Source organism: Capsicum annuum, chromosome 7, assembly GCF_002878395.1.
Source record: "Capsicum annuum cultivar UCD-10X-F1 chromosome 7, UCD10Xv1.1, whole genome shotgun sequence".
NCBI classification, from domain to species: Eukaryota; Viridiplantae; Streptophyta; class Magnoliopsida; order Solanales; family Solanaceae; genus Capsicum; species Capsicum annuum.
Genome location: NC_061117.1, coordinates 127,903,160 through 127,922,639, shown reverse-complemented (window position 1 = coordinate 127,922,639; position 19,480 = coordinate 127,903,160). Strand labels below are relative to the sequence as shown.

Genomic DNA, 19,480 nt, shown 5'->3' with positions numbered 1-19,480 from the left:
AAAGAAGACAAGTGGTTAAATTTTATTTTACTTCATAAGCTTCTTAAGTAGTAATTGCTTGGAGGTCTAATAACTATGAAAGATATGTTAGAGAAATTATCTATATTAAATGTATACCTTGATTTGTTCTTGAAGTAGCAATATCTTAAAATAGATTCTAAAGTATCATAATTTGATTAAGGTGTGATTGTATTCCATTCTCGAGGAATGAGAATTTCAATTGTTATAAGTACAAATTCATTTTCTAAAGTGATTGTGGTAATATTTAATAACACATATCAATACGAATGTACATTTGTTGTGACGGGTCAAGGCTCACCTCCAAGAGAGATAGAATAAATGAGACAAAATATTTTAAAATTTACTCCCGAAGTAGTAAATTTGAAATTTATTCATGTAATAGTAAATCTAAAATTTACTAAAGCAAAACCACATGTCATGGTAAACTTGAAGTTTACTAGTACAAACAAGTTCATAAGTTGGCATGAACGATTATGACATTCCAAAGAGTGCATTTTGAGTAGGACATGTAATGAAGAACTAGAAGATTCTTCAATAATTGTTTTATATTGCTTGTTCTTATAATAAGTTGGTTGGACTAGCTAATGTTGGAATTGAATTTTCTAAATTTTGAAAAATATAAAAGGTGAATATGGCATGTCCCCCTGTCATGTGATCTACTAAGATGTATCTATATAAGATGATCACATGTGCTTTTATTGTCAACATGCAAGTTGACATTCATAAAATTACTTGCTCAATATAAATTGAGTTAAGAGCATGATTTTCAGATGATGTAATCAAGACAATTCATCTTGATAATGATGGTTTGGTGTTAAATGCCTCTGATAAACAGCTAAATCATTGCTTATGAAGACAAATTTTTATGTGTTGGGTCTAAAATTTAAATATTCCATACCATAGCATTTGTATGTATTAGACAAATAAATTAGGATTAATTTCTCCCTCTCGATTGGTTCAAGGTCAAGAACCACATATTTATCGTCTATAGTTTTGATATGCGGCATATATGGATACATCGTTGGTACACAAAGTTAGATTATTCAAAGAAGATAGAGGATGCCTGTTAGTTTTTCTAACATAAGGAGGATATAATAAGAAACTATGAAATACGTTAGGAATTATCATCGAATCTTCATTCAAAATATAATTCAAGTCAAATGACGGAAGTATTTTCTAAATTCAAATTTAATCTCACATTTCAGCTACAAGTGCTTCTATTAAATATTCATAAAGCACAGAGTTTACAAATGCAGGAAACATGATAGATCAATTGATTCCAAATAAAATTCTTGAAAAACATGGGCAATCATAATAAGGAGGCAATGCGCTCTTGAAGAGGATATAACACTTCATAAAATCTTATGAGAGATTTAGGTACCTAAGAAAAGTAATGAAGTGCTAAGATCTCAAAAAAATATGTCTTTTTGTGAATCAATATAAATGATATATTGTCGACGATGCCTATGATACAACGTGACACAATATTGTAAAAAGATTATAAGGATCTAAATTCTACGTCTATTAATGTATGTTGAATAGAAATATTTGTCAAGTGATATGAAAGGATGCATCTTGGTAAGCATAAAACTTGTTTGATTTGTAGTTCAGAAATTAGAAAATGTCACACATAAAATATTGAATATTATCACTTGACAAAATCTATTTGAAAATTTTTTAAGGATTCAAAATGTCTGGAACATATAAAGATTTTTGAAAAATATGTTTATAATCCTTAAGGGATTAATTGATGTTTTAAATATTATTGAAACTCTTGGAGAGTTTTCAAAAGCAATAGATTATCTACTGAAATGAGTTGAAATGAGAAACATGCAGAATTAGATTGGTGATGAAATATCATATCTTGTGCAATTGATGTATTTATACATCTTGCTATAACTATGAGCATGATATAATTTTACTCTAATATTGAGATATTGATATAGGATCACTTGAATATGAAAAATGAGAGACCTCATATGAATGTGTTTATGTTAATGAATATTGTCGAAGTTTTTGAATATACAGGTTATTTGATTGATGTAAGAATTCAATACAGACATATTATCTATTGTCATGAAGGATTATTGTCATACCATGTTTACAAGACATTCACATTATGCTAAGATGGTAGTTATTTATAAAGTAAGTCAAAAATGTATACAGCTAAAGTCAATGATACATCTTATTCAAGAAAAATGTGATTTGAAATATCCACGTATATAAAGATGCCGCATGTATAGCACAAATAAAGAAAGGATTCATAAAAACAGATAGAATGAACAATATTTTGCTAAAACTTTTCTACATAAATAAGCTTCAAAAGAGTGGTGATATCAATTTCGTTAGAGTGATTATATGGCTGGTGTATTCACCAAACCTCTACCACTACAATTTTTAAGAAGATAGAGCATAAGATGAATGCCAAAATTCAAGCTTTTGAATTGATTTTTTCATCAGGGAGAGTTAATATGCATTGTATTCTTTTTTTCTTTATGAGATTTTGTCCCGCTAGATTTTTCTTGTAATATTTTTAATGAGACAATCGAAATACGTATTATTAGAGATGTGTATACTTTTTTCTTCACTAGATTTTTTCTAATGTATTTCTTCTAATAAGATTTTTACGAAGCACATTATCTATTAAATCGACATTCAAGGGAGAGTGCTATAAATATATTTGTACTATAGTGAATGTCTACTTGTATGTTTATTAGGAGAAAAGTTAGGAACCCTAACTTTGAGACCAAGTTAATTTTTCCCTATAAATAAAGGAATTTTTCTTTATTGCAATTCGCCCCTAATCCCTCAATACATTCATTCAAGAAAAATAAGAATTACTCTTTCCTCTACCTTATTATTATTGTCTTTTCTTTATTAGTTTATAAAAAAATTAATATTTGAGCAAAATTTTATTTTTTGGGAATTTTTAAAAGTGAATCACGTTTTTCAAATACTATGGTCAAACACATGGTAAAACTTCACCCAAAAATAACTTGCCAAAAATATTTGACCATAAAATTTTTAAAATTCGACAAGTGTTCAATTGAAAGTTGAATTTCGAAATTTAAAATACAAGTAAAATTTGTTTCACTTTTTTCACTCTCACTTCTCTCACAAAAATTCAAAAACAATTTCAATTCGTATTCATAGTCAAACACAACTCTGACTCCAACTTCAACTCTAATTTGTATTTGATTTTCATGGTCAAACGAAGCCTTTTAATTTAATCATCATACTTTTATTTATTGGTTTTAATTATTTAAAATATTAATCTCTTTAATAAATATTATCTCGTTAATCTATTCACTATCAAATAAAAAGAGAGTTAGGCCCATTTAGACATGCGATATAAAATCATGATATGAAATCATATGATACAAAGTTGAAGTTTTGTTTGCATATACAATTAGATTTTTATAGTTCGTATTTTATCTCGTACCCGTAAGTTGTTAAAACTATTAATCTTTTTTTCAACTATTGTGCAATTTTTTACCGCATAAGCAAATCATAGTTCATAAACATGAAATCTTAATAGCTTAGTTAGTTCACTACCAAAACTTTCTCCTTGTTGGTGAGGGGTTTGATTCCCCGAGTCGTATACTCTCCTCTTCACCTACCCCAATTTTAAGTTTTTTATTTTTTTCAAAAATAGTTCATGAAGAAAATATTGAAATATCCTAAAGCGACGCATTGACAAAATTAATTATCTCCATGTTTCTTTTATAAATAAATAACTCTGATTACAATCTTTCAGATACGCATAATTTTATAAAAATCCACTAGTCAACAATAATAATAACTAGTTATTATTTAATACTCCCTCCATCCCATTTTACTCGTCCCAATTTGTCATTGCACATTGATTAAAAAAAATAATTAATAACATCACTACTTTACCATAGTACCCCTATTAAATGATGTATACATTTTAATTTAGAAAAAAAAAACAATTAATATTATAGGTAAAAAAGGAAAAAAAAATTGTCTTGTCTTGATTAATGAAAAATGACAAGTAAAATAAGAAAATCAAATTAGGAAATTTGGGACGAGTAAAATCTAACGGAGGGAGTATAATTCTTTTATGGTCAAGTTTTGTATTTAATTCAGATTGTTTTTAAATCATGATTCGGAATCTCAAATTATTTTGTTTTTTTTTTTGAGAATTAAAAAATATGAAGTCATGATTTCAAATCATGATCATAAATTAGATGTTCAAACATTGATTAAAAATCATAACTTGAAATTGCATGTCCAAAATAATCTCCACAAAAAGGAAGGCGAGATCTGCACAAATAAGAGAAGTATAAATAACATAAATACCAATCTTTTAAAAGTAATTACACTCTCTCACTTTTTTAATTACTTTACTCTCTCTCTATTAATAAACATAACATAGCCGACATATACATAGCATTCTATGTATATGTGGGATTTTTGTAATATGTTTAGGGAGTTGGGATTTTTTGTAATATTAAAACATGATTGTGTATTTGTGTGATTTTTTTATAAGAAAATTTGAGGCCATTGTTTGCATACTGTGTCCATTTAAAGAAGTTTTGAAATTGTAGCCTTAACACTACACAATTGAAATATAAACGAAAAAAATGACTCACAAATTTTGTTGTATCTCAAATCTTGCATGTATTGACTCATTTATGCGCTTAACTAGTTACTATTACAAATTTTATATCATTGAAATATGGGTTAGTATTCATGTGTACATCTCAAAAATGAAAATCACGGCTCTTGGATTTTGTTGGTTTAGTCTGATCGAGTGGATCTAATAAATGGATCTTTGTTCAGTACTCCGATATGCAAGTGATATTCTACCTCTAAGCAAAGAAATATTAAATGGTAAAATTGTAAGCGGAGGAATATCCGAGGAATACAAAACTACTCGATCTAGTCTCGGTCACTCGCGTTGAGTTTTATATATGATTTTCAGTGTTTTTCCTGGTTGCCGTGGCAGAGATTGAACTTCGAGAAATAATAAACGGTCTTACCAATACATTTGTCAAATGTATCACCCCCAGGAATTGCAATTGCGCTAATTAATGTTGCTATTGCTGAGGAGAGTGGTGCTAATAGAGAACAAAACCTTGAGCAGCGGCAGCGGACTAGAAAAAGGAAACTGTACAATAACGCTATTTGCAAATAAAAAAAATCTCCAGAGTAAATTGTCTACACTACGGAAATATCAGATACGCTCTACGATATGAAAATATCAGATATGCTCGTCCATCTTTTTATCTCCTCAGTTCATAGCTTTGAGGTTGAAACCAAGGAGGGGATGATAGGAGTTTGCTTCAGTCAAGGTGGCATGGACTAATCCATTAAATACAATCTTAAGATTGAGGAGTGTTTAGAAAAGTTAGCAATTTCAACTTGCCGATCTCCATGCATGATGCAATTTAACTTCCTTTAACCAAAATAAAGTGTAATACCAAAGAATTCAACTGCAAAATGATGCCGAATGAGAATAAATAGTCTTACAAAAACACATCTTATTCGCATTGTTCATGTAACGCAGTAGCTATTAAACTGAATAGTTCAAGTTATACACACACAGGCACCACGATTTACAGATGTTAATAGTCCACGGGCAAACTTCCACAGCTGCACCATCGTACCATGTAACCTTACATTAGCAGACCTTGTCCCGTCTCCTAGTTCACTTAGAAATACCATAAACACTGCATATAGATGACTCCTACACATTCGCTAATGCTTTGATCATTCATTGAGGAACCTTGTGGTTTCCACAATTTTCACTAAGCAGTCAGCACATCATGTGTTAGCCAATCCCGACACTCAAATACCGTGTCTATTTACATACGGGAGATCAATAAGGGGACAGCAAGAGGAGTGTCCTCGCCCATGACTGGCTGGAACAGATCCAATTCTCCATACCGCTCTAGGACACGCATCCTGCAGTCCTCAGCAGCCATTAGTCCTGTTGAATATGCACCATGCACAGAACCTGGGTAATCCATACTCGTTGCCTCCCCAGCAAAAAATATGTTATCTACCGGTATTCTCAGCCTTTCATAGAACTCATGAGGCTTCCCTACCATATCATAGCTGTAGGATCCAAGTGAGTTTTCATCTGTACCCCAATGAGAAACAAGATGTTGGATCTGCAGAAAGAGGAGGAGGAAAAGATAGCTAGCTACGTGAGTATCATTATATAATATGAAAGCAGGACAGATACAATAATTGCTTCCTAGAGTAGACCTAGAGCAAGACACAAGCTAACCAAATGTGCAACCTCTTGAAACGGTTCAACTAATTTCCAAAACTAAGATTGGAAATAGCAGAAAGCTAAAACATAAGTAGGACAAAACCATTTCTCGTGGTCCTTAGGCTTCTGTGAAACCTTTTGAAAAAACAAACCAAAAAAAAAAACAAACAGGAGCACTAAGAAATTGCAACATTACCGGAGTAGTTGCATTGGGAAGAATCCTCTGAAGTTGCTTATAAGCAAAATTAGCAGCATCCTCATCTGACATTTTCTCAATGTCACGGGCCAGATGCCCTGCAGGCATATAAACTAGGACAGGATGGCCAGTGGCCTTATGAAGATTCAAAAAGTAACTACATTTATATGAGCTCTCTGCAACTACCCCCAAGAACTCAACATTTGGCCAAAACACCTTTTCAAAGTGCAGAATAATCTTGTTCTCAATCCCTACACCTAGTTCATTGATGGCAGCCTCCTTCCATTCAGGTAATCTAGGTTCAAACTTAATCCGCTTTGATTTCAGAACACCAAGAGGAACAGCAATAATGGCTGCATCAGCTACAAAATTTCTCCCGTCCTCAATAGTCACTTTCACTCCATTATAACGTCTTACTACTTGTGTAACTCTGAGAAAGGTAAACAAAAAGTTAGTCATTCAGACTGCTTTTTTTAGTTTGTTTAGAGGGGGGAAGGTGCAGAAACAAAGATGTCAAAAGGTAGGTTTATCTTACCTGTGACCTAAGCGAATGTCAAGCCCTTTTGCTAGTGTGTTGATGACCGGACGATATCCCCGAACCATAAGACCATGCCCACCGGGAAGCAATTCTTCCTGTATATCGCAAAACCGAATGGGTCAGCCTTAGATACAATAATGTTTTCAACAACTGGAAACTGTACTCACATTTATTTGACCTTCTCCTTTTAGTATCTACTGATCGAAGCATAAAATTACTGTTACATCCATAATATAAGTAGGAAAAAAATTTTCTTCCAGAACCTCAGAGATATTACATTATTACTTCGACACACAAACAGGTTACAAGATCTAACATTTGCTTAGTATCTCTAATATTAGGAGGATTCATTCAAATACACTTTGCATTTTTATCCTGCCAAGAAGACCAAATTACCAAGTAGGAGGATTTAGTCTCTCTCTCTCTCTCTCTCTCTCTCTCTCTCTCTCTCTGTGTGTGTGTGTGTGTGTGTGTGTGAGAAACTTCTCAGAACAACAGTGATACTAAAAGAAAAGTTAATGATCTTACAATAAGATGACTCTCACCCCTATCTGTATGATTTATTATGTATCATTCTCCTCCTCACAGACATATGTTGTGTATAGTGGGTCTAGGAAAAGGAAAAGAACGGAAGTATAATTTAGAATGGTTAATTTATACAAGCATGTTCTGATCACAATTGAGGTACTGCAGAACCCGATTTTTTTTCCAAAAGGTAGGTACATGGGTAGCAATGAAGATATTATCACAGTTAATCTTAAGTAAGTTGGTGCTTGGCCAAAGGGAAAATAGCCTTATTAGGTCAGCCAATGTCTCACCAGGGCATACAAAGTTGCATGTTGGAACACACAACAAATTTTTATTTGGTAAAGATGTGATGATGGGTGCTAGGCTTCATACCAAGAAGGGTACCCCTCATATATTTGCTCCTACTACTTAACAAGAACTTCAGATAACAAGCAAAGATGGCACATATTTGAGCTGAAATCTTGTGAAAACAGCAGAACTAGCATTATGCATTATCATGCTAGACGTAATTTTGACGGCCAGTTACCAAAAAAGAACCTGGTGTAATAACCCAGATTTTTAATGAGGGTAAATGGGTAATTTAGCCTATATTATTAATATTAATTAATAGAATTAAGGTAAGCAAACCAAAAGCCAAAACCCTCTCCCTTATTCAGTTTTTCAAAGTTTCAGTTGCAAAAAGAGTAGAATATTAGGTCAATTGTTTCTATTAGCTATATTTTTCTATTGAAAGAAGCGGTGCTTTGTTCTTTTTCTACGGGCAGCCATACAAACTAGCAGAAACACTCCAATTTCACATACAGGTATTGTGAATTACTTTATCTCCTTAACATATAGTTTCTTAAAATGTAAATTGCTTTTAGTGAATTCTTTAGGCAAGTGATTAACAAATCAAAATTTCTTTAAATAACTTCTAATCATAATCTTTATCGATTTAGTTATTGTGTGTGTCTGTTTAAGTGGGAGTAGCAACGGTGACGCAATAGTGGAAAGACGTATGATCTAATAACAATAATGATTGGGGTATTAAATTGTGAATTACTAGTACCATGTTAATTGAATAAATAGGAAATTGGATTTTCTTGTTCTTGTTGGAAATTGGGGAAATTGATAGTGGATACCGAGATAAATCCATGAAAATTCTTTTTAGCTATGCACTGTGAACAGTTCTTTTGTACACACACTCACCTTTTTTCAGTGGTGTAGTAAGAGGAATTCAGTGGAGTGATACTTTGATAGTGGCTTCACTAGTAGAGACCTAATCCCGACTAGCATAATTGATATTGTTAATTGATATTTTTGCATAAGCTATCCGAGGTTGTTTGATTGATGTTCTACCCGTTGCAAGATTGAAAAACTTGTCATTAGCAAGGTAAGTGAAACTATAAGCTTTGATGCTTTGCTTTTCAAAACTCCTTTATAAAAAATATATTTTTCTGCCTAGTCCATGTGTTGGGACAAGCGTGTGCTTGGTAGAATCAGTGGTCTTGGATCAACCGCGACTATGCATTTTGTTAAGTACATTGAGAATCATTTGATGGTGAGTTGTGAGGTGATTTGGGATATTGGACATATCTACTAGCGTACATGTGCTGCCATAATATGTTAGGGGCATACCTATGCTGCCGTAATATGTTAGGGGCCTTGTACTTATTGTCGTGATATATTTACTAGGGGCATACATAGCCTCAATAACATGTTGGGGGCATTGTGTATGCTGCCGTAATATGTTAGGGGCCTTGTTCATGCTACCGTAGTATACTTTGTGAGCATTGTGTATGCTTTTGTGGCCTTGTCTGGGTGCTAGGCTGATCACCTTCACTGGCGTTTATGACAAGCCGTGAGAGTGGATGGAGTTGAGAGATATGACTTTTGAAACATTTGTTAGAACTTATTGAGCATTATATTATAATATATGTCGTGCATATAATTTATGCAATCGTGGTGCGCTGAATTTTCTAACACTTATTCCAGAGGTATTAAAGTAGCAAGTCGAGGATCTTACTGAATTATATTTTTATATAGCTCACACCTAACTTACATGTCTGCAAATACTACCGCAAAAGGTGAAACTAGTGGGTGACGATTTCTTCGTAAGGATTCTAATGCTAAGGTGAGCCTTCACATTGTTCGTGGGGGCTTTCGTTTTAGCTTTAGTTATTTAGATTACATTTCCTTTCAGTGGATTAGCATGCCCGAAAGTTGAACTCATGTAACTCTAATTTTAGATGCTCCATGGTCTTAGTGTAGGATTAGGGATAGAGAATTAGTTCAAGAGTGATTGTTGAATTTATAATTTAAACGGATTTTTGTTGAATTATTATTCGTTATTTATTTACGCATTGGAGTTGCACATACCTTATCTTACTGCTTATTGACTGGTAAAGTGTGAGGAAGATTGGTTCTCCCGATGGGTGGTGTCAGCGGGTGCCAATCACATCTACGAATGATTTTGGGACGTGACACCTGGAATTATGGTTAACAGAGGCTTTTTCTACCCTAATGATATTCAATCTTGGGTAACCATCATTGCTCACAAATATCAAATACAATTTCTATCTTATATCATTAAAAAGGTGCTTCTTTCTTCATCCAATAATTTAATATTTCTAATGAGCTATGCAAGCAGATGTCACAGAACCCATATGCAAACAAGGAGAGAAATGCCACACTCTCTGGACAAACTGTTTTACCACAACAATAGCATTTCAATATATTAAACTATTTATCCAGTGGTCCCTGCAAGTACAGTTAGATATAAGCATTCTCCCAACAAGTTCTTTCTCCTATAAGGAGGTAAAAAAAAATATATATATACCTGGTCCCAGCACTTGAGTGAGATGGTATCAGCATCTGCAGCAAACCAGCCTTCCATTCTGCAAAGGTACCATTGCAGCACCTTATGAGCAATGCCATGGAGCCTGTAAAAAAAAAATTCACTTAGTGTAAGTGGTGTTTTTAAAATCTTTTCAGTTTAGTTTAGGACTGATCAGTATATTAAAAAAAAAAAAAACAGAACCAAATGATACCTAAAGTCAGGTCTCCTATCAAAAACCATTGATATAGCGCGGCTAATAGACATGTCCTCGCTAAATTCTTGCCTAATTATATCAGTCTGCAGAAAAAGTGAATCAGCATTCAGCTCTCATCAGAAAATGTCCATAGTAAAACAAACTTTTACAGGCTACAACAAACATTCTTTCCTATGAAGAAAGAAATAGATATTCCACAATTCACAGTCCACAGAAATGAAGGTGCGGGGGGGTTGTAAGAGAACATGCCTCTTTCAAAATGCTCTCAAATGTTTCGCCAACCTTGGACACCAAGTCCTGGGTAACTTGTTTACCATCCATGTCAAATAGAGCATAACTGAAGAATTACAGCTTTAGTCAGTTGAATATACATCACTTAATAAAATTAGGGAAATCGATATTGCAATCAATGATATAACCAAACCTGGATAATAATATCAAAAGTCTAATGCAAGTATTTGTGTGTGAATTTGCTGTATATCAAGAAAAACTGGCATGTGAAAGGTAAGAAGGGCTTGAAATACAAACCTTTCCAGATCATGGTCATACAATACAGAATTGTCACCACTTGTACGATAGAGAGGGAGTCCTAGTCTTCCAATGAGAGGTGCCAAAGGATTTTCTTTGCAGACACCATGTAACCTAAAGCGATCAGCAATTAATTTCCAAAGTAAGCAGAGAGGTTGTGCTTAATTTTGTCAATAAAAAGAGAAGCCTTGGTTGTAAAGCAAAAGCAACAGTAAAACTCGTTACCAGGATGCACCCAAGTCAACAGGAAAACCAAGAGAGTAGTCAGTGTGAACTCGGCCTCCAATTCTATCGCGTGATTCCAAAACAACCACCTATAGAAAAATATTCTCTTTGTTAAACATAAACATAACCATTTATGCTAACCAAGTGAAGACTGTTTTTTTACATGCACACCTGAAATGATGCATCATGAAGAGCCCGAGCAGCTGCAAGCCCAGCCATTCCACCACCAATCACAATGACAGATGGTGAAGCCTCAGCCCTCTGTCCAGCACTTGAGAAGCAAGGAGCTAGAAGACAAAACCAAAAACCCAGTCAAAGAAGTTGCTAAAGTAACAGAAAAACAATAAGAAACCAGTAATTAGACAAGCATGCATGGCCCGCCAGCTTTCACACAGACCAAAAGGTGAGCACCTACACGGAAGGTTGTTTTACTATGTATATTTGAGGTCATTAAATAAATGGCAAATAACTCAAAAGGTGACAAGTGGCATAAAAATCCTACCATATTGCTTGCTGTTATAACATCCAACTATATAATGCGCTTTTGATTCATCATAAAAAATGAAGAAAGGAGTAAAATTATTTGCCATCCTACCCTCCAGTCACGAACTCCAACTAATAATTTGTGAAATTTTCTCGATGATAAATAGAGTTTACAACTAGATGGGAACATCGAAACAAAAGAATAATTTCTCCCGCCTCCAATTTCCAAAACTTTTCAATTGGACTATTGTATATCAATTTGTTAACTAAGCCGACGGTGGCAAAAGCAACTATATAAATCCCATCATCATTCTTAGGATTAAGGACGAAAATTGCATAGCAGGACTAGCAATCACAATTAAAAGTGGGGTTAGATAAATCTCACAGCAATCATCCGCCCCCAGAATCAGGATTCAGATATTAAATGATTATTTTGTTCAAAGAATAAAAACAACTTGAAGATCACTAATGACTTCATAGTCCAGTAAAATCAAAATGGCAACAGATCAAAGTAATTTATTCATCATTGGTGAATTTGAAGTAAGCAAATTTAACACACTCGTAAAATTGACGTCACATCCATCTGCCTAATTAAAGCAAAAGTAAAAACGTCACTCCTAATTTATCAAGATGTAAGTGAGATCAAAAGTAGCCAATGAAAAACTTCCAGAGGGCGCCAAATAGCTGTCAGTGGACATTTTTGAGCCTACTTTGTACCCATAAAGTTTTTGATTATAAAAGCAAGGCTGCCCACGTCACAATAAAAAGCACATTCTTTGCAACTTGAAAACTGCAAAAAGAGTAGCCAATAAAGTTTTGTGACATGTAAACAGTCTCAGATAATTCTGCTACAACCTTGTTGTTTTATTAGTACTATTTATTGTTTCTTTTATTTCCATTATTTCTTCTTTAAAGATGTTTTTATCTTTGAGCTCGGGCTTATAGGAAAAGGCTTTCATTATCATAGTTTTTTTTCCCAATTCGTTATCACAGTTCAGCATTTAGAATTTAGTAAGCTATTTAAATTTAATTGAAATATTAAAACAAACACTCAGAGAATCAAGCAAATTATATTTTATACTAAAACACAACGGAATTTAAACCACGTTAAAAATCAACTAAATCCAATTATTAAAAGCATAAAAACTCACCGATTCAGATCAAATAATACAATTTCAATTAAAAATACTAATTAAAAGCCAGAATCTAATTAATCACACTAAACGACAAGAAATCAAGTTAAAAAAACACCGACAAAAAGATTAAAACTTTTATAAAAGACTCACCTCTCTGGAGTTGGCGATTACTCTTGACTTGAGAATCCATTAATTGATCGGCGATTATTGACAGATAAATAGGGATTTAATAAAATGAAAGTTAATAATCTAAGAATAACTGAATTAACTGCACAATTATTATTACTAGTGGAAGGGGAATAATGAAGAACAAAAATCAAAAGACAAGTGAAAAAGTGATTATTATTGTTATTGGAATTTGAAGAGCAACCCAGTTTGACCAAACAGCTCATGCGTATACGAAACCGAGAAATTCTGATGAAAAAAATTTTGTGATCAAAAATAATGGATGAATTAATTCCTATAAGCAACCGAAAAATTCCTTTGAGATATGGGGAAATCTGAAAAGGAAGATTCTAGAGGAGAGAGAGAAGAGGAAATGTTTGGTTGGTGATTGGTAATGAAATCCAAATTGGACTCTTCTTTATGTTTGATTTGGGAAAAGTGGTTTAGTAGTAGCATTTATAGGCAAGTTGAAGGCACCTTCTCTTCTTTGTCATCTGTGTTTTCCTTTTTCATTTTAAAAATAAATGAAGAGGACATAATAATTTAAAAATATTTTTTAAAAAAATTTTTTTTTATATTTTTTTATGTTTTGAATTTTGATACTCACTCCATTTAAAAAAGAACAAGTAACCTTCTTTTTAGTTCGTTTAAAAAGGAATTACATTTTAATAGGTTTAAATTTTTTTTATACATTTGACATATTTTTTAATTTAAGATCATAAGATTCAATTTAATTTAAGATCACCAGATTCAAATTTTTTTTTTTTTTTTTAAATTTCATAGCAAATTAAATTAGATCACACGAAGTATATAATTACGTCACAGGTTTAAGAAAATGAGATTTTGCTGACGTTTGATTCACTTTCCTGTAATTGAGTAAATAATTTCACAATAAACGCCCTAAGAGGCGTTTGGTAATGCAATTTAAAGTTTTGATTTAAGATTAGTTTTTATTTATGATATTTAGATAAAATTTAATTCAACTTTTGAATTTTAATTTTAATTTTAATTTCTTGATTTCAATTATTTTAAGACTTCTAATTTGACCTATAAATCATATTTTACTAAAAAAAGTCATAATTTTAAATTTTAATTACAAAAATGAGCGATGATGGTGTGAAAAATTATTCATATCATATGAAGATAATATTAAAGAATAACTAGTACTACTATTGTTGATTTATTCAATAAGTGAATTTTGTAAATTTGTGTATATATAGTATTTTATAATAACATGTAATTTTAGATATTTATTTACAAAATGAACACGAAGATTTGATGTGGCCCCTTAAGATATTTTAATACCTTGTTTGTGAAATATGGTTGGTTCATGTGAACAAAATATATAAGATTTAGGAAACTTTTGATAATTTTTACGAATCATAAGATTTTTATATTTATGAGAAAAATAAAATCTTTGAGATCACAATTACATGTCCAAATAAAAAAATCAACTTTATAAAACTTGATTTCAAATAAGTTACTCCCTCTATATTTTGAATAGAAAAATCAATTTTCAAAATTTTTAATAAATGATTAATAGTAAAAATAAGTCATTAGATGTATTTTTTAAAAATATTAAAAATTAATCTTTAATCATGATATACTCTTACACATTTTTCTCAAAAATAGAAAAAAGACTTAAGGTGTATGGAATTTTCTCTTTAACAAAATGTCAATGGCGTATTTGTTGTCAAGGTAGATTTTTTTATTTGCTTTAAAAGATATATTATGTATAAAAAGAAAAAGATAGTCAGTCCTTTTGGGCATTCGAGAGTGTCATGTAAAGAGGATCAAGGAGGATCCTATTTTAAAGGAGAAGAAGGAGCAACAGCTAGCTTTAGGGGCAGAATCAAAGCAAAGAAACTAGTCTTGAAACCAGATCAATATCCATAGAATCATTTATCAATAGAAAGATTTAGATTTTTGTATGAATCTATCTCCCTATCTAAATATGAAAGAACTGACATTTAAAGGGCATAACCAATAGAAGGTTCTCACCATTTTTTTAACATTGTTCTCCGATGATATCTCCTCGACAAAAGTAATTGAAAGTAACTTCACAAGTGATAACACCAACAAGCAATAATTTACGATGTTGATATTTTCTCAGTAGTATTCTGGAAAAAAGGATTTTGGTGGTAAAGAAAAATCTACATATTCATATGATATCAATTACAGTAAAATTAATCACAAATATTGCTCTGCTACTCTTCTTCATGCCTATTTTTATATGATATTTAACGGTCTAAAATGAAATGCATGATTGTGTCATTAGCAAATGTCACTTCAAAATTGTTAAAAACATATGACCATTATGTAAGCAATAAGTTATACTTTTAATCCTTTTTTATCTTTTAGGATATAACTTAAATTATTTCATAAGATTGAGAATACATGAATATTACTTTTAATGGGTTTGAGATCATTTATGAGAATGCATAAACAAGAAATTTTTTTTTTTTTATGATCTCAAATATGTTCCTGAAATAGTATTTATTGCAAGAAAAAAAAATTTAAAAATATTCTGATTATTTTATGCATAGATGTGACTATGCAAAATTATGTTTCTTTTCTTGGGGTGAATGAGATAAGTTTTGATAAACATTATATGATAGCAAGATGATGAGTTCAAGTATCAGTTCATCACGAGGGTAAGATACCAGTTTAATTTTGATTTATTGTGATGATAAGATATTGTGTTCGGGTCCCAACTTATAACCTAAAAAGACTTTTTAAGAACAAGATATTATATTTAAATACTAGTGCATCATGATGATGAGACATTTGATTTAGTTTCAATGCATTATGACCTAATACTCCTTATAAGGGTAAAAAAAAATAGAGTCTCGTTCCAACGCATCATATTGATGATATAATGATAATTAAGATACCATAATATTTTTTTTAAATGAAAATTATGAGTCTCTTCTACTGGATCTGCTGCATTTCATCAAGAGTATGTGAGAATGATAAGTGAAAAGTCTGAGAAGACTCAACAATTATCAGAGTTGTACAAATGAATATGAATGTGCCAAGAGATGAAATAATTATCGCCGTCATGATGCTAATTATAAATAAAAGAACATTAAGGATTATTACAAATAATTCTTTAAAAGGTGAAGATAATATTTGTCATCAATGTGGTACGAAAGGAAATTAGGCACATGGCCGTCATTCAAGTAAAATGGATATGGCCATATGAAATAAAATTTATAAATAAAAACATGCTTATCGTTGAATAAATTTCATAACTCATCTCCAGAATAGCTTTGAGAGAAATAAAAAAGAATAAATATCATTTTGTGGTCGTACAAATATGTCGCTAGTTTTGTACATATAATACATTAAAATATTTTGTCAAGCCTCATGGTTATCATGACTCAAGTCTATACCCTAGCTCATATATGGTGTTTAAAATCATAAGTGATCCCAAGTTATCCATTGTCATAGAATAACTAAGCATATCATATAAAATTAGAGCAGAAAATGTAATAAGACCATAAAGGCATGTTCTAAAACGTAAACTAAATTTGAATATATAAGTTATGAAAAGTGTCATGATCCGATTTCTCAGGTCATAATGGCACCTACTATAACCCGCTAGTAGCTAAGTCAATCCAAAGTACAGAGCTACAGACTATTCAAAGAAATTTCGTAAATAGTGAAACTGAATTTAAATAAAAAAACTACATAGAATACAACCACAAGACCTGGTGAAATTAGTACAAGATCTTCTAATAGAATCAAAGTAAATACAAAAATAAATACATATACAAAGAGGTTTCTGAATTAAAAATAGAGATCAGAATAATCAATACAAGGAAGAGCAGGAATACTTCGAATGTCAGGATCTCACCCCAAATCTTCGATCCATAGACGCTCCACATGATGCACACATCAAAGGTGAGAGCTCATACTATGATCTACAAACTGCAAGAATGTCGCATAAGTATCAAACACGTGTTACCTAGTAGACATCGATTGTCTGAGCTCTAAATATAATGTAAGCATAAATAATATGTAAAACAGGACTATAAACTACAAGCAACTATCCAGAAAACTAAGCACAATTATGCTAATGAAGCAATAAGGATAAACTATCCTATCTAATAGTATTCAGGAACTAAAGTATAGTACCGTATATTTCACGACCCGAGATAAGGCCCTGGCCTTGACAGGCATCCCAAACCATGAAGGTCTAAGAGGCCCCTTAGCATACTATCATAAGCATAATTCATACATAAATCAAAGTGCGCAAGATATAATAAAATTAAGAAAAATCTTATAATCAAATTATGTCAATAATGCTATGAAAATACAATAATCAAATCCCGTCTATGAAGCTCTACTGAATACTAACTGTCTAGGCCAGGACAAGGTCCCCAGCTAGATCATAAACTGGAATAAGTCAATATATGAATAAATGTCTTCTGAAAGATGGATGACTCACCAACTTTTTCATATTCCAATATTCTAGTGATGTGATTGACTATGGGATTGTGCCTTAGAACCTACATTATGAGACAATGTAGCAGCCACAAGAATGGTCAATACTTGAAAAATATTGGTATGCAGAACAATCTAAAAATAACTTATAATTCATATAAAATAATCGAGACTCAACTCTTTTCTTTTGTTCTGAGCTAGATGGTACACCCTACACTCTTCAATCTCACGGGCAATATGAAATCCTCCCTTAACTCGGCGGCAAGCCCCCAATCAAGTTTGCTGCAAGGATTGAAGTTTTCATAAACTGGTATAGCCCCATATGAGTATACTGTAGGCATCCCCATATGTGAGATATCCTAATTATCCTCCCATGTAGGATAACATATTATTAATTCTGCGTTGGTAAAACTTGGGTTCCGAATATGAGTTATCGAAATTAGTACCTTCTTCGAATAATCATCTAACTCTCTTTAAGCCCATTTTTAGCTTCTTAAATTCATTGTTCACACGTATAAAAGTTTCTCTCTTATTCTATTAAGGACATTTCATAACAAGGTATCATCATACCTAAACTTGCAAGCCATGTCATATCATATCATGTCCATAACCCTTCTCTTTTAAAAATAGGTTAATAACCACTAAAATATTTGCATGTCACATGAGAGTTCTTATTTCAAAAGCACAGGAAAACTTATGCCAAAACACTCTCTTTTCAAAAAGCATATATAGTTTAGGAAAAATAAATTTCTTTCAAGACATAACTCTTAGGTGGTCATCTCTTTTATAATCCATTAAAGTTTCATGATAAACCAAAAATATTGTGAAACTCATTAACTGCTCTCTGAAAGTCATATAAGGAAATCAGTTCATAACTTAATGAAAGAGCATTCGAAACATCAATCTTTCTGTAGTCATTTGAGAAACCACAACAATTGTCAATTTCATAATCATTATCATAAAAATAGGGTTCATAATTCAATTACCTCAACACTTCAAAACTCATAACGTATATGCATAGATCAAATCTCAATTTCATCAAAACCCCATAGTAAATGCATAAACCATCATAAAAAGTGAATTTCGTAAATCATGTTTTTTCAATCAACTTCAAAGCCTTAACTTACGTACATACATACATACATACATAAGGATTATTAAAATCAATATACTTATGCCCGAAAATTTTAGGATAGTTCTACATACCTTTAATGGAGAAAAAAATAAATAATAACCTTGAGTTTGAAATCTACAAGATTTAGAATTGAGAAACCCATCTTGATGTTCTTGAGAGGAAGAAAATAAGTGTTTGGGGGCTTTCAGTTAGTTTTGGGATAAATTTAGGGTTATATGATGGGGAGGGGAAGTTTAGGGGGCAGTGAAAGGATTGTTTTGCCCTTGATTTAAAGTAGAAAAAATGTGTTTTAACATCTGGGAAAGAAGGATCATGCCTCAGACCCAAACGCAAAGTAAGATCTTTGCCTCGCGACCCCAAACGCGATGCATTAACTTTGCCTCACGATCGCAATCGCGCACTCTGGATAGAGTCTCACTAAAACACTCATAGCATTTGACTTTAAACTCATATCGACAAACGGTCAGTTGAGTTAGAAAGAGGACTTGAAGGGCTCTAATTTGATATATAAAGGGCACATAACTCGTTATATTCTAGGAGTAATGGTCGTTGAAAATTGACCCAAGCAAATCATATACTAAAATTCAGTAGGTAGGAAAGAGAATAAAGAGTGAATGAAGGATATATAGTTGTAATACAAGGCCTAAGGATACATATACAATATGAGCTAAAAAGCCCTGAGACCCGAACCAAGGGTCCTTTGTAGATCAGATCAATGCTCATATGAGGTTGTTTACTAGGAGTTTTGGTTCAAGCCAATTCCTTGACAACTAAAGCTCCAAAACAGAAAATTGAACCTA

At 32.2% G+C, this 19,480-nt stretch overlaps 1 protein-coding gene across 1 annotated transcript; it reads right to left on the bottom strand.

Moving 5' to 3' along the window:
- Positions 1 to 5,475: 5,475 nt before the first annotated feature.
- LOC107878076 (polyamine oxidase 2) lies at positions 5,476 to 13,607 on the bottom strand. The gene is made up of 10 exons (XM_016724952.2): positions 13,082 to 13,607; positions 11,484 to 11,599; positions 11,313 to 11,401; positions 11,088 to 11,201; positions 10,809 to 10,896; positions 10,557 to 10,642; positions 10,346 to 10,448; positions 6,997 to 7,094; positions 6,462 to 6,891; positions 5,476 to 6,161 (listed from the first exon to the last, which is right to left on the bottom strand). The coding sequence occupies exons 1-10, from the start codon at positions 13,119 to 13,121 to the stop codon at positions 5,853 to 5,855; spliced, it is 1,473 nt and encodes a 490-aa protein (XP_016580438.1). The 5' UTR covers positions 13,122 to 13,607; the 3' UTR covers positions 5,476 to 5,852.
- Positions 13,608 to 19,480: the final 5,873 nt, after the last annotated feature.